General features: G+C 37.0%; 1 protein-coding gene and 1 non-coding gene across 2 annotated transcripts in view; one reads left to right on the forward strand and one right to left on the reverse strand.

Annotated features, from left to right (window-relative positions):
• Nucleotides 1–14,754, forward strand: part of PARD3 (par-3 family cell polarity regulator) — a 548,282-nt gene that overhangs the window by 295,139 nt on the left and 238,389 nt on the right. The window contains 2 exon segments of the mRNA XM_077771780.1: nt 8,684–8,872; nt 10,180–10,350. Of these exon segments, the coding sequence (XP_077627906.1) occupies nt 8,684–8,872; nt 10,180–10,350 (360 nt within the window).
• Nucleotides 1,867–1,973, reverse strand: LOC144238054 (U6 spliceosomal RNA). Its single transcript, XR_013336996.1, has one exon. It is a non-coding gene; the product is annotated as a U6 spliceosomal RNA (small nuclear RNA).

The following is a 14,754-nucleotide window of genomic DNA, read 5'->3' on the forward strand; positions in this document are numbered from 1 at the left end:
GGTAATCATTTTTCAATATGTCACTGTACCAAATCAACCTATTGTACACCTTAAACATTCACAATGTTATATATTAATTATATCTCAAAAAATCTGGAAAGAATAAAAAATAAACCTAGCCAAGTCAGACAAAGAAAATAGGAAGCTTAAGAACGGAGCAGATTTTGGTTCATTATATCTTCATCATTATCTTTATACAAATTCTTTGTGTTAAATTCATCATAAGCACTTCTGTAGGTCTATAGTGTAAATTAATTTTGATACTCTAGAGAACATCTAAAAGTGTACAAAAATTTTCTTTTTGTAGCTTTTTTCTTTTTTTTTAATATTTTTATTTATTTCTAGGGGAGAGAGAGAGAGAGAGACAGCGTGAGCAGGGGAGGGGCAGAGAGAAAGGGAGACACAGACTCTGAAATAGGTTCCAGGCTCTGAGCTGGCAGTCAGCACAGAGCCCGACGCGGGGCTCGAACCCACGAACCGCGAGATCATGACCTAAGCAAAAGTCGGACGCTTAACCGACTAAGCCACCCAGGCGCCCCTCTTTTTGTAGTTTTTTAATGAAGAGTTATATTATCATATAGTAATCATATGTTGACCTTAATAGTTTGGCTTTGAGCAGCAAATACTGCTATTGTCACAAAACATACATCCACCATTTGATTTAAAATATAGCACAGTAAGGCCAGATGTGACATTTTGACTTTGCTAATAATAATTAACCTTAACACATTAGCACAGATACTGTGTATAACATCTTGTACTATTAAATGTTCATACTTATTTTAAACTTATAATTCAAAGGAAGAAGCTTGAATTAAATCACTCAAACTTTTTTTAAGTTTATTTTTTTCTAGTAATCTCTATACCCAACATGGGGCTCGAATTTATAACCCTGAGACCAAGAGTCACGTACTCTTCCAACTGAGTCAGCCAGGTGCCCCAATGAAAACTTACTTTAAAACTATGTTTCTCCAAAGTTGGGATAGAATAATATTTTCATGATATTACAAATATCATAATAATTTTATATAGTCAATCTCTATGTTAAGTTTAAGGAATTCATTTGAAATTGCTATAGTAAGATAGGGGCTTCTTGGTGTTTGGTGTGCTTTACCTGAGAAATCAATCTTAGTTATTTTTATTGTCCATTTTTGTGAATAGTAATAAAATTAATATTTTTAAATTTATATGATTTTTTATACTGGTAGAAATATTTTTTTTAAATGAAAACTGTTTTAGGTATAGCAAAACTATTCTGGATTAATTATTATGTATAATTTTTATTCTGGAATGTTAGAATTTTTTTCATTAATCATTTTTATTTCTTTATTTTTAAATTTAAATTCAAGTTAGTTAGCATATAGCATAGTATTGGTTTCAGGAGTAGAACCCAGTGATTCATCACTTACATACAACATCCAGTGCTCATGCCAACAAGTGTCCTCCTTAATGCCCATCCCCCCACCCACCTCCCCTCTAGCAACCCACAGTTTGTTCTCTGTATTTAAGAGTCTCTTATGGTTTGCCAACTCTGATTTTATCTTCCTTTTTCCCCCATGTTCATCTGTTGTGTTTCTTTTTTTTTTAATAGTTTATTGTCAAGTTGGTTTCCATATAACACCCAGGGCTCATCCCAACAAGTGCCCTTCTCCATGCCCATCACCCCCCTTCCCCTATCCCCTAGCCCCATCAGCCCTCAGTTTGTTTTCAGTATTCAAGAGTCTCTCATGGTTTGCCTCCCTCCCTCTCCCCCACTATTTCCCCTTTTTCTCCCCCATGGTCCTCCGTTAAGTTCCTCCTGATCCACCTATATGTGCAAACATATGGTACCTGTCATTCTCTGCCTGACTTATTTGCTCAGCATAAAAAAATATGGAATGCTTCACGAATTTGCATGTCATCCTTGCCCAGGGACCATGCTAATCTTCTCTGTATTGTTCCAATTTTAGTATATGTGCTGCTGAAGCGAGCACTAGACTTTCAAAAATAGTACAGAGAACTCCAATATACCCTTTACCACATTCTCTAATTGTTAATATTTATTTTTTTAAATTTATTTCTAGGAGAGAGAGAGAGAGACAGCGTGAGCAGGGGAGGGTCAGAGAGAGAGGGAGTCACAGACTGAAACAGGCTCCAGGCTCCGAGCTGGCAGTCAGCACAGAGCCCGACGCGGGGCTCGAACCCACGAACCGCGAGATCATGACCTAAGCGAAAGTCGGACACTTAACCGACTAAGCCACCCAGGCGCCCCCCTAATTGTTAATATTTAACCACATTTGATACATAATTATCTTTCATCCTCCACTCCCCCTCCCTCTACTTGTTCCTCCTTTTCATCCCACTATATATATATTTTTTTCTGAACTGAGTATAAATTATATATGTACTTCCCCTTTTTCTGTAAATATTTCAGTGTATCTATCCTAAGAACAAGGACATTTTCTTATGCAACTACATTATAGTTACCAAAATCATGAAATTAACATTGATTTGACAGTATTGTAGTACCACTTGCCCCAATTAATATCCTCTATTGCATGCAGAGATGAATGAATGAGTGAATGAATACATATGAATCAAGTTCTGCTCTGGTTTCCATTTCAGGACCATGTATGGAATTTAGTTGTCATGTCTCTTTTGTCCTCCTTAATCTGGAATATTTCTTCAGTTTATCTTTATTTTCATTTTTGAAGAGCAAGTTGCTTTGAGGATGTGCCTCAATTTGGGTTCATGTGGAAGTTTTTAATTTGATAAGGATTTTTATGACTTGCCATTATAGATTAATAACTATAAAATATTTCATTATCAGTATTTGTATAATCAAACAAATTCTTGAAATTTTATTTACTTTACATCCACCATTTGATTTAAAACATAGCACAGTAAGGCCAGATGTGACATTTTGGCTTTGCTAATAAGAATAATTAACCTTAACATATTAGCACAGATACTGTGTATAAACATTCATCACACATATGGGATAAATTGAAATATATAACTTAAAGAAACTTGGGAGGGTCATTCTTTCATGCAATAAATAAATGAAACCAAGATAACTTCTTTTTAAAAAAAAAATCCTCCTCTTTATTAAAAACAAAAATAGTTTTTCCTATGTGTGATAACTGCATATTATTTAATCTCTTTGTATTGAATAAATGTAATCTTTTGTAAACTTTTATTAGCTTAAGAATCTGATGCTCTGTCACCAGGGCATAATGGTTTTGTAAGAGCTACTGTAAGATTTCCCTCCTGAGCACCAGCCCCCACGCCCAACATTTATAACCATCCTCCTATCCCTTCTTTCCCACACTGGGTTTTTGAAGAGCTAGAAAAATTAAAGAAATAGCATGTAGTAGGATTTTTATAGTACAAAAACACAGTGTATAGTGGATGGTCTGAAATTCAGTCAAGTATGGAGGGAAAAAGCACCTGCGATTATGTGACTTCAGTGCCATTTTGATGTGTATTTTTAATGATTTTCTTCTTTACCTATGTAGCTTATATGTCCTAAGCACATATCGTGTAGCTAACGAATGCCATATCCTAAGCAGAAAGATAGAGTGATATATTCCTCCTAATGCTTTTACTGAGAAGACAGACATTAAACAGTTTATGAAAATAGGATATCATGGATTATAGTGGGTGAAGTATTGGAAGTTAAGCAAGCCCACAGGATAAAACCCAATTTCTTAGTCATAAATGTTTTTCTGTTCCACCAAATGGGATATTTTCTAAAGGCACGTTAATAGCTGAATGGTATTAATCAGCTTAATATCTTACATTTGGGTTTTTAATTTTTAGCTGTCCTGTTAAAGCAGTGTACATCCAAACTGTTAAACCTTTGTTCCTGATCTCTGTTAGTTTTTTTTAGGATATATTACTAAAGTACTATTTCTGGGTTAAATGATAAACAAAATGTAGAGACTTTTGATAAGCATTGTCAAATTGACTTCTATAAATGTTTGTATACTCCACCAGTAGTGCAAGAAAGTGCCCATTTCACTATACCTTCTGTATTCTTAGATTCATTACTTAAAACAAATTTTTTCACCAGTTTGATAAGTCTTGTTGATTGCATGTCTTTTGTTGCAAGTAGATTATTATTATTTTGGTCCACTCATCTTTCTTTAATGAGTTGCTTGTTCACATCTCTCTTACTTGATGTGGGATTGTTCATCTTTTTGTTCTTACTTCATCAGTTTTGTGTAATAATGATTCTAACTCCATGGAAAAGGGAGTGAGAAGTCAGTAAATTATAGTGGAACAATGAGCAGCAAAACACTTTGCTGTTCCTTCTCTGCTCACACTCATAACACTTCTGACACCAGATGTGTGAGTTTTCCACACCATGTATTCTGATACCCTCTGGAGTTAGTGTCAGATCTCATAAATTAAGGGCTCAACCCACAAAACTGTCTCCCACTTAGAATATTTTAAAGAGCATAAATGGAAAGCCAGATAAAGAGATACACAGGGCAAAACCTGGAAGTTCTCAAGCTGGAGAGCTACTATCCCTTTGGAGGTGAGGTGTGCTTCCATTCTTGTACATGGATGTGTTTATCACCCTGGAAGCTCTCCAAACCCCATGCCTTTGGGATTTTTATGGAGGCCTCATCATGCAGGCATGGCCAGTTATTAGCTCCATTTTCAACCCCTCTCCTCTCTTTGGAGAATGGGCTTGGACTAAAGTTCCAAATTATCTGGTGATAAGAGGCTGTCCAGGACCACTGAGGAACCCACCAAGTGTCACCTCATTAGAACAAAAGATGCCCCTAACTTCCAGAAAATCCCAAGGGATTTAGGAGTTCTGTATCAGGAACTGGGGCCAAAGACCAATATATTAACAGGCATTAAAGGCAGATTTTATATATTTATGTTTATTTCCTTTTATTTCACAAATGGTAGAATGTTTGTTGAGTCATTTGTTTCTCTGCAGAGCCTGCAATCAGCTATTAGACTCAGATCTGTAATTTTATGGTCTCATATGACATGCATATCCATCATGTTTCTTTTGCCTCTTTTCATAATATTTTGTACACTCTTACTAATATCTTAATATATGGAAGCCCAGAGATGATTCTGCTTATGATTATTTTTCAACTACTTAAGATAAACAACTTTTATTTCTTCTCTTATAGATCTACCCACTTTTTTTCTTTTCTTTCTAGATTAACTGGGATCAAAGGGACCTGTGAGCCAGCTCTTTCCCACAGCTATTGGGACTGTTGTCTGGGGAAGAAGGGAACCTGGCTGGGCTTTGGTGGAGCACAGTTGTGCTATTTTTCTGTATCACTTTAGATATAAGTGTGCATCTTTTCTGCTGTTCTGAGGATAGTGGGAAAGTAGACAGCTTTCATAGTGCCTTTCCAGCAGGTTTCTTACTTCTAATATGCTAAGCAATAATGTCAGTTTGGGTACTAGGTTAAAGGAAAACATGATAGGTTGCATCAATACAAAAAACCACTTGGGATGTTCATATGTGTGTACATGAGGGGCATGATATGTACTTGAGTGACCTGGTCACTTACAAATTGGCTTGAGAGGCAAATTAAAACACATTTATTGTGTGTTGTTGAAAGAATTCAACTCAAGAAATGGTTGTAAAATACAGAATCTGGATGGAAAACAATCAAGGTGATAGAAAATTAGTTTCTCCTTTGTATCAGAATGAAGAGATCTCCATATTAGAAGACTCTGTAAAAAGTTCTCTATAATATAGTGGCATTTAAAATGGTTTTTGAAGAGCAAATTTTTTAAATCAGTTTGCTGCCAGAAAATTAAGTTCTAAACGCTGGCATTAATTTCAGTCTTATGTCAAGAGCCAAATGGATTAATAATGAAACATCAAAGGAAAGTACAATCTCTCACTTAAATGTTTTTAATGGTAATAATGACTTAACACTTGATAAGAAGGCTGAAAAAGTATTATTCCCATCCTGCAGTTTTCATAATAAATGAAACTTTCCTGTGGAGAAAATAGTCTCCTTTAAGACAGGTTCAGAGTAGGGCATGTCAGGAAATGATTCCAACTTGATTAAAATTTTTCTTCATATATTCAGTCAGCTCCTTATCTTGATTTTTCAAGTAGAAAAATAAATGAGAATTTTAAGCCTTAGTAAAACATTATGGAAATTTAAAAATCAGTAAACATTAAAAAGTCAAGCTGAAGATCTAAATCAGTAAATGATAATTAAGAACCTTCCAGATTTGAGTCAAGCAGATGTACGCAGTGATCAGACCTAAATGTGCCCAGCTAAGGACCATCTTGGATTTTTATGTCTTATTAAATGCAACTTTTCCAGGAATATAAATACTGGTTCTGATTCAGAAAGTATGTTTTGAAGTAATTCTGAAGGAGACTATGGTTTGTTTTGATACTATTTTGTATTTCAGACATCAGCATTTATTTATACATTGTTTTTAAAAACAGATTTTAGGGGCGCCTGGGTGGCTTAGTTGGTTAAGCGTCCGACTTTTGCTTAGGTCATGATCTCTCGGTTTGTGGGTTCGGGCCCTGCCTCGGGCTCTGTGCTGACAGCTGGCTCAGAGCCTGGAGCCTGTTTCAGAGTCTGTATCTCCCTCTCTCTCTGACCCTCCCCTGCTCACGCTGTCTCTCTCTCTCTCCTAGAAATAAATAAAGCATTAAAAAAAATTTTAAAAAAATAAAAATAAAATAAAAACAGATTTTATATTGAGATAGCTATATTAATTCACACAACGCCACTTCTTAGTGCTTTTTAGTTTATTTGAACCATATGAGTAAAAAGTTTATAAAGCACAATAGATATATTAGAATTAATGTGGTAAATACATGCTATGATATCAATATTTTGAGATGAGTATTTGATATATTTTTTTCTCCTCAATAATACGTTGGTTTTATTTGAGCTATAATTATTCTCTGGAAATACTTTAAATATAAACATTTTTATAACGAGCAGGCTTAGGCTTGATTTTGACTTTGACACTGAAATGTATTTGCTTTTGTATAGTAAACATAGCAATTGCCCGTATCTTTTCAAGTTGTTCTTATTTTGCATTTTTTATAGTTTTCCTGTTTTTAACATGTTAGTGATTTTATTTTATGTTTTTTGAAACTTGCCTTGTCCTGGTAACTATGAGGTTGCCTTTTGCAAAGATGGCACAAAGAATGCCTTACTATAAAATGCTAACATTGGGTATTAGTAAATTAAAAATGTTACTTTACAATTCATGTTATTATGGATTTGGGGATTTAAAAAACATATCTTTTGTATTATGCTAATCTAAAAAATAATCTTTTATTGATAAATGCTATACTTAAAAATTATGACATCTGGTGGAGATGTTAAATCCCCAAATTAAAAAAAATCATTATTATGTTAGTTTTAGGTATTAGAAAAACTAAAAAACTTTTGGGGACCCCCCGAAAAAAAGTTGAAGTCTACCCACATTGCTCTGCAACAAGTTACTTTTACATGTGTGATTGACCAGTTTTTAAAAGCATACTTTAAAGGATACATTATATAGTATAGTCTAATTACATACTGTTAGATATTTAACCAGTTTTCAATTGTAATTTGATAATTCCAGTTTGAGTGACCAGGTGGATGGTGGAGAAATATTCCAAAATTGGAAAAAGAGGAGCAAAAATGTGTCATAGGACTAGCTGAGGCATTTAGCTGTGATTTTAAGACTCTGTGCCACTTAGCTGTTATATGGTTGAAAATACTAACTTTGAAAAAGAATTCTGTCCTTACCGATGTGAAGATGACCAGCATAGAGATATAAGAAGTTAAAGTCTTAGTCATGGGTGGGTTTACTTTGGAGGAGTCAGAAGACAGACTGCTCCATCCGTCGTGTGCACCTTTTTTGGTGACCGAAATTTCTGCCTCCCTGAAGTTTGTCAGGTTATATACTCTCAGCTCTCATGTCTTCTTGCTATTAGGGGAGATGGGTGTGAGTCTTAAACTTCAATGTGTTGTGTTCTGAAACAGTCTTCTTATGCAGTGGTGACTGCAGTTATGAAATCAAAGCGTGCATATACAACTAATTAATTAAGCCGGATTGCTTAGATATTATCCCCCACTGTATCATATGTGGTACAATATTGGGGAAAGCTTTTCTCTAATGTTGTTTCTGTCTCACAGATGTTGAAGGTTAAAGCTCTCTAGTGGCTTTCTGAAAATGAATACCTCATTTTGCTGACTCTGTATCATCAGAACTTACTATTATTTGCGAATAAAATGATATACCATTAGTGAACATTAAACTGTTAATAACATCAAAAACTCCTCGTGAATAAAAGGACAAATGAGTTATATTTATTTATTTTGATTCCTGCTGTTACTGTTTTCCTCTTGTGGTTTAGGATATATAAACAGACGACAAGAAAAAAAAAAGATCCCAAATTCTAGGAGTCTACATGTCTTCAGTCTTCAGCTGTATTTTTCCCTACTTTGCTCAGAATCTGGTTTGAGTTTGTTTCAATATTGAAACAAGTGCCACATGAAAATATTAACAGCTGGCTCCAGGAATCATCTGGAGGGGGTGCAGATGCACTGTTAGCATGGATCTTGTCAGGGAACTTTGGTGGAAATACTGTGCTGTGAGGATTACAGACTGCTCATTTCTAGTCTTTAAAAACAGCTATGAGAAAGGAACATTGGAATATAACGTGCCGTGCAATTTTGTTTCCTACTAGAAAGCAGAAGATGAGGATATTGTTCTCACACCTGATGGCACCAGGGAATTTCTGACGTTTGAAGTTCCACTTAATGATTCAGGATCAGCGGGTCTTGGTGTCAGTGTCAAAGGTAACCGGTCCAAAGAGAACCATGCGGATTTGGGAATCTTCGTCAAGTCCATTATTAATGGAGGAGCAGCCTCTAAAGTAAGCAGATTTTAATGCTTATGTGCGTTAACAAAAATATTTTAACTACAACCCTATTCCTATTTTGAAACATATATACGGGGAAATTACTTTCCTCTACCCTCTTATGTTCTTTTCCTGTGGCTGGCAAAAGACAGATGAATAGAACATGTTTACAAATTTTATTGATGTTAATATTTAAATTTTTTCACATACAGGAGCTCTACAGGAAAGATAGGAAACCCAAAGAAATGGTTAGACTGAGAAACTTAGATACCATTTTAGCAAAGGGCAATGAATTGTGGAGCAGTGGTTAGGCAAGGAAAAGGGGGTTTGGGCTTTGGGGCCGTAAATTATGGGATGGTAAGCATATGGCAGAAACTAGTGGAAGATAAGGTTTATTTTGCACAGTCCGTTTTGTAAGCTGACTCATCTCAGCGCTTGTCTCTGTCTCTGGTGACGAGGGCCATTTTCTTACTGGTTTGAGGGAGGAGAGGAGACATCTTCATAAGAGGAACTCTATGCCATGCATTTAGTCAGAAAACGGAAGAGCAGAGAGCTTCTTCTCCATCTTCTCCAGGCCATTTTTAGTTGCCTTCAGCTCAAAATAGTCCTTATGCTGAAATGGTGTGTTCGGAGTGACATATTCGGATACCATGTAACACTTACCAAATGTCTTTTGTTTTCTTCACAGTAGCCCATGTGTGATCAAACTAATAGAAATCTCAGTGATCTCTCATTTGGGAATGAAATCCGTAGCTTCAAGTCCCCATTTTTTGTCTCACAGAATTTACAACCCATACTTGTTGTAGTTGAAAGAAGATAATCTGTGCAAAGACTTAGCTTAGGTTTTGGCACAGAGCTGCCCCACAGTAAAGCTCCTCTTCCCCCTCCCCTGCCTATGGATTACCTAGACTACTTTCCCTATTCCCCAGTCTAGAGAAAGTTTCCTGGCTATTAAGGGGGCACCTCTCTGCAATTGTGTAACAGCCTTGAGCTTTTTCTTGTCTTGGGTTGTAAATAACCTCTATGGGTGTCTCTGGAAGCAAGAAAGTATCACTTTGTGTCCTTTGAATTAGTATGCTATTTTGGTAAACAGATTATGATAATGACTTGATTTACGGATGTATAAATGATTGAAATAGACACAGGCTGCAGTGGCTGCTTAGACATTATTGTGCTCCTGTTCAATTGGGCATAATCCATTAGGATTAAAGTCCCCTTTTATCCCCCTTGTTTTTATTTTTTATTTTTTTTAACTAAAGAGAAAGCAACTTCTTTTATAACAGTCTATTTAATAGCCTTATTTCTACCTGTTTTCTTCCCAGGATGGAAGGCTTCGGGTGAATGATCAACTGATAGCAGTGAATGGAGAGTCCCTGTTGGGCAAGACAAACCAAGATGCCATGGAAACCCTCCGAAGGTCTATGTCCACTGAAGGGAACAAGCGAGGAATGATCCAGCTCATTGTTGCGAGGCGAATAAGCAAGTGCAATGAGGTAAAGTGTAAAGAGTAAAAAGACAGATTTTCTAGCATTTGAAATTGTAATAAGACTAAGATTTTGTCCTAACATTGGACAAAGAATGGAAGGTTCAGGGACTTTACTTCAAAATACTATAAATTATCATTGCTCTTTTTATTATAATGTCTGTGGACTATGATTTTCTCTCTTAATTATGTGATCAAAACATCCCTAAGTGGGCATTGGTATTTCTACCTCCAACTTAACAAATAACACTGGGATCTTAAAAGCACCTTTAGCTGGGTTGTCTTCTTGAAAACAGGGCCATACCTTCCTGCTGGGAGCCAGGCTGTCTCTTCTGTTCAGCAGTGTTGTATCTAGGAGAGAGAAACGATGAAACAATGCCTTGTTCGTTTGTTTATCTAAAATAGGATGCCTTTTTCAAAGTCCCTGAAAGGGGAGAGTCTCTTTCTGTTGTGACATTGTCAAAAGTGTAAGTCTCTTTTCCCCTTGGCTGCATGCTTTTTGAGTGCTATCTATTGCACAATGCCATGGCCAGCTCTTAATCCATGCAGCAAGTGTGTGATTAGGAGCCAGTAGGAAGAATATCCTCTCTTGATGGTTATGATCATGTTTTCCCAAATTGTAAAAACATACTTTCTTGCATAATGGGGCATTTGACTATTTAAAAGACATTATATACTGATGTGATTATATTAGAACCTAAAAAAAAGATTCATAGATCAGTTAAAAATTATGGGCCATCTATAGGAAATAGGTGGGAGCTGAGAATTTATAGAGCAAAGCTTGTTCAAAAAAGGTAGACTTTCTTTTTGTTTTTAATCAGTGTTCAATCCCCCACATTTTTAAATCATCCAAAACAAAATGCCTACGGAATCATAGAAACTGAAACTTATATCTAAATTGTTTAAGTGTTTTTCTTAATTTAAAAATCTAGGTTATATATATATGAAGTGAGCTATTCAGGTTGTTTGATCACTTGTGCCATCCTGTAATATATTCCTATTTTGCAATGAAAGTTGAGTACTCAATGTAGAGGTGACCAGTTTAGGAAAGATTGTAGACTATTATTTCTTTATTGTTTTTATTTTTCAAATGGAAAATTTGTTAACATTGATTAGTGAATTAATTTCTATAACAAGGGAATAATGAACTGTAAGTTAAAATTTCAGAGTGGAAGGAAAACAGTACCATAAAAAATTCACTTTCATAAAATAAATATAAATGCTAATCCCTCAGCATAGGCTACTGGAATGGTTTTCTTGAAATGTAGAGTTTGTATTTGTCGCCAAAAATTATTAACTGATTTTTTAAATATAAGACCTGTAGGGTCACCTGGATGACTTAGTTGGTTAAGTGTCCAATGCTGGATTTGGCTCAGGTCATGATCTTATGATTCATGGGTTCGAGCCCTGTATTGGGCCCTGCATTGGGAGTGCAGAGCTTGCTTGGGACTCCGTTTCCCTCTCTCTTTGCCCCTCCCCCACCACTCTTTTTCTCTCAAAATAAACATTTTTTTTTAATTATAAAAAAAATACAAGTCCTGTAATGTGCTAAATGAAAATTCTCCACAGTAAGTTCACAGGCATATTGTTCTTTCTCAGGTCTTTTTCTAAACCTGAAGAACCTTACATTCGCAGGATGGTACTCTTCCAGCAGACGTTTATTGTGCATCTACTAATCTACTTTATGCAGGAAATTTGTTAGGTCCCTGGGATACGGCAGTGAATAAAAACAGCTAGCGCTTCTTCTCTCCTAGGACTTAAATTCTGCTGCAGAATATATCATATTCTCAGTCCCCTTTAAAATAACTTAGAGTTTGTAACACCTTCTCAAAGTTTTCCTTCACAGATGAACATTGGATGTTCTAGGGGCACTTAAAACATATGAAAATTACTCAAGACCAGCATCCTGAATGCAGATATGCCCTCCCCTGAGTCAGATGATTCCTCGTTGTTCCCCAAGTAGCAGCAGAGCAAACCTGTACCAGCCTGAACATGTTTTGATAAAAGCTCTGATTTTATTCCCTGTTGTCCTGTAAAACACATGAAATTGGAATCCCACTGAAATATCTCTGTGTCTCATTCACTTCTGCATATGAATTTATGTGAATGAAATGATTTAAGTAAGGGAACAGCTGCAATAGACAGTAAGAGACTTTAATATTCAATATTCCTTATGGTATCATTTTCATATATCGCTGGTGATTACTATTTCTTAGGAAAGTATAAGCTTATAAAACAATTATATCAAGAAAATCTTATCACAAGTGCTGTGCTTTCTTTGTAATACTACCGAGAAGCCTTTTGTACTGACAGGATTTAACTAAAGAATTATATGAAGACAGAATAGCTCAGTTCAGCTTCCCATAAGGCATAAGATATGATTTTGCTGCTGTTGTACTTATATTATATATTACCTTTGGAAAAACATCTCTCTGAATTACGAGAGAACATGTGTAAATTGTGTTACAGTAAATATTGATATAAGCATACAGTGTCTTGTCATGAATGAACCTCAAGCCAAAATAATGTGCTTTGAGTTCTCTCCTTCTGGGTCTATTAGTCAGCCACGGGGTCCGGTCTTTGACAATATCACAAAATTATATTTTACTAACTCATCTTTAAATCAAGGGTTTGCATACTTAATTTTAAGCCAGGGAAGATGAAAATTTGCAAAAGAAAATTGTACTTTGTCATATCTTTCCTTGTCCTTTTCTTGTGTGAAGGAAGTGTCATATATTATCTTAATACTGTTTTTCAAAAACTATTTGTCAACTCTCCACTGTAGGTATTATCTTCCCCTGAACTTCACTGAACAGCACACTGGAGATGTTCTCTGGAAGAGATATCTCAGTCTCTTTTGCTTGGCCCTACAGGAAACTTGAAACAACGCCCATCTTGAATCTTTTCCTAACCTTCTCTCCCCATTTTTCTCCTCCTTCACACTGTCTCTTCTCTCTCCTTTGAGGTTCATCTATTTCTGCCTGTTCTTTTATTGTTAGTATTTCTCAAAGCTTTCCCTGGGATGTTCCTTCTTACTCCGCACATGCTTCCTGGGACATCTTCAGGTACCACTGATGCTGTGATGGTTCCCATAACCCTGTCTCCAGCTCTGAATTCTGTTCCAGTTCCAGATCCCTCTGTCTAACTGCCCATGGAGACACTCACTGCTTCGTCGCTCAGACACCTCATTTACCAGGTGCCCCCAACCCTGCGAGGTTCTTCCACCCCATCTTGCCTCTCTGCACCCTGCACACCACACCACTGCTCTTTCAGTTGTAGAAGATGGAGAAGGGGGATCACTCTTGACCTCTCAAATGCCTTTCCTATCTCTAAAGCCTCTGCTTCCGAACCTCTCTCTCCTCGACCCACTCTTCTCCAGCTGCTCTGCGTTGCCCCACTTCGGGCCCCGTCATCTCATCTCGCTGGGGCCCGTGCTGCAGCCTCCACAGGGATTTCTCCCTCGGGCTGTTCTCCATACTGCGGTGAGGCAAGTTTTTCCATGAATTGCTCACGTCACTCCCAGCTGATATCCTTTAGGGAGGTTTTTAGCCTGTCCAGGACAGGTGCCAGTCTCTGTCACACAGCCCACGGGGACCTGCGGAAACGGCCCCTGTGCAACTGCCTGAGCTCCTCAGCACTCCTTGCACTTTCTCAGACACAGGATACTGTCTTGCCTCCAGGTTTTCCCCATGAGCCCATTCTGCTCCTCGTGCTCACAAAGACAGCCGTTAACATTGTAGTTTCTCTCACCGGTGTTTCTGGGGCCCGAGTACTTACCTTCATTTAGCAGCACGTACGCTGTCATGGTTACCTTTTTGGTTCTCTTTCGCGAGGGCTGTAAATTCTGGAACGGCCGGGATGTTGTCCGTCTGCCATGTTCCTATCTCTCCGTCACTGAGGCCCAAGCCAGAGCAGACACCGAAGCATGAACTGAATAAGGGAAATAATCCTGCAGTCTTTTGTCTTTAGAAGAAGAGATAACTGGGGGTTCTGGTGGCTCCGTTGGTTGAGCGTCTGACTTGATTTCAGCTCAGGTCATCAAGCCCTGCGTTGTTGGGCTCCACACCAAAAAGTGGTGCCTGCTTGAGATCTTCTCTTTCCCTCTGCCCCTTTCCCGCTTGTATTCTCTCTCTCTTTGTCTAAAATACAAAAAAAAAAAAAGGAAGGAAGGGAGGGAGGGAGGGAGGAAGAAAGGAAAGAAAGAAAGAAAGAAAGAAAGAAAGAAAGAAAGAAAGAAAGAAAGAAAGAAAGAAAGAAAGAAAAGGGAAAAGAAGAAGAGATAAGTTAGTTAATATTAGAGACTGAAGTTCTAAAAAAAAAAGAAAAGCAATAAAAAAACCACCAGGCATGGTAACCAAGTTAATATTTTGGCAGTGATTCTGAATTTCCTTTGCTTTCCTTAGATCTAATGTTC

This window comes from Crocuta crocuta, unplaced genomic scaffold (assembly GCF_008692635.1).
Source record: "Crocuta crocuta isolate KB4526 unplaced genomic scaffold, BGI_CrCroc_1.0 scaffold457, whole genome shotgun sequence".
NCBI classification, from domain to species: Eukaryota; Metazoa; Chordata; class Mammalia; order Carnivora; family Hyaenidae; genus Crocuta; species Crocuta crocuta.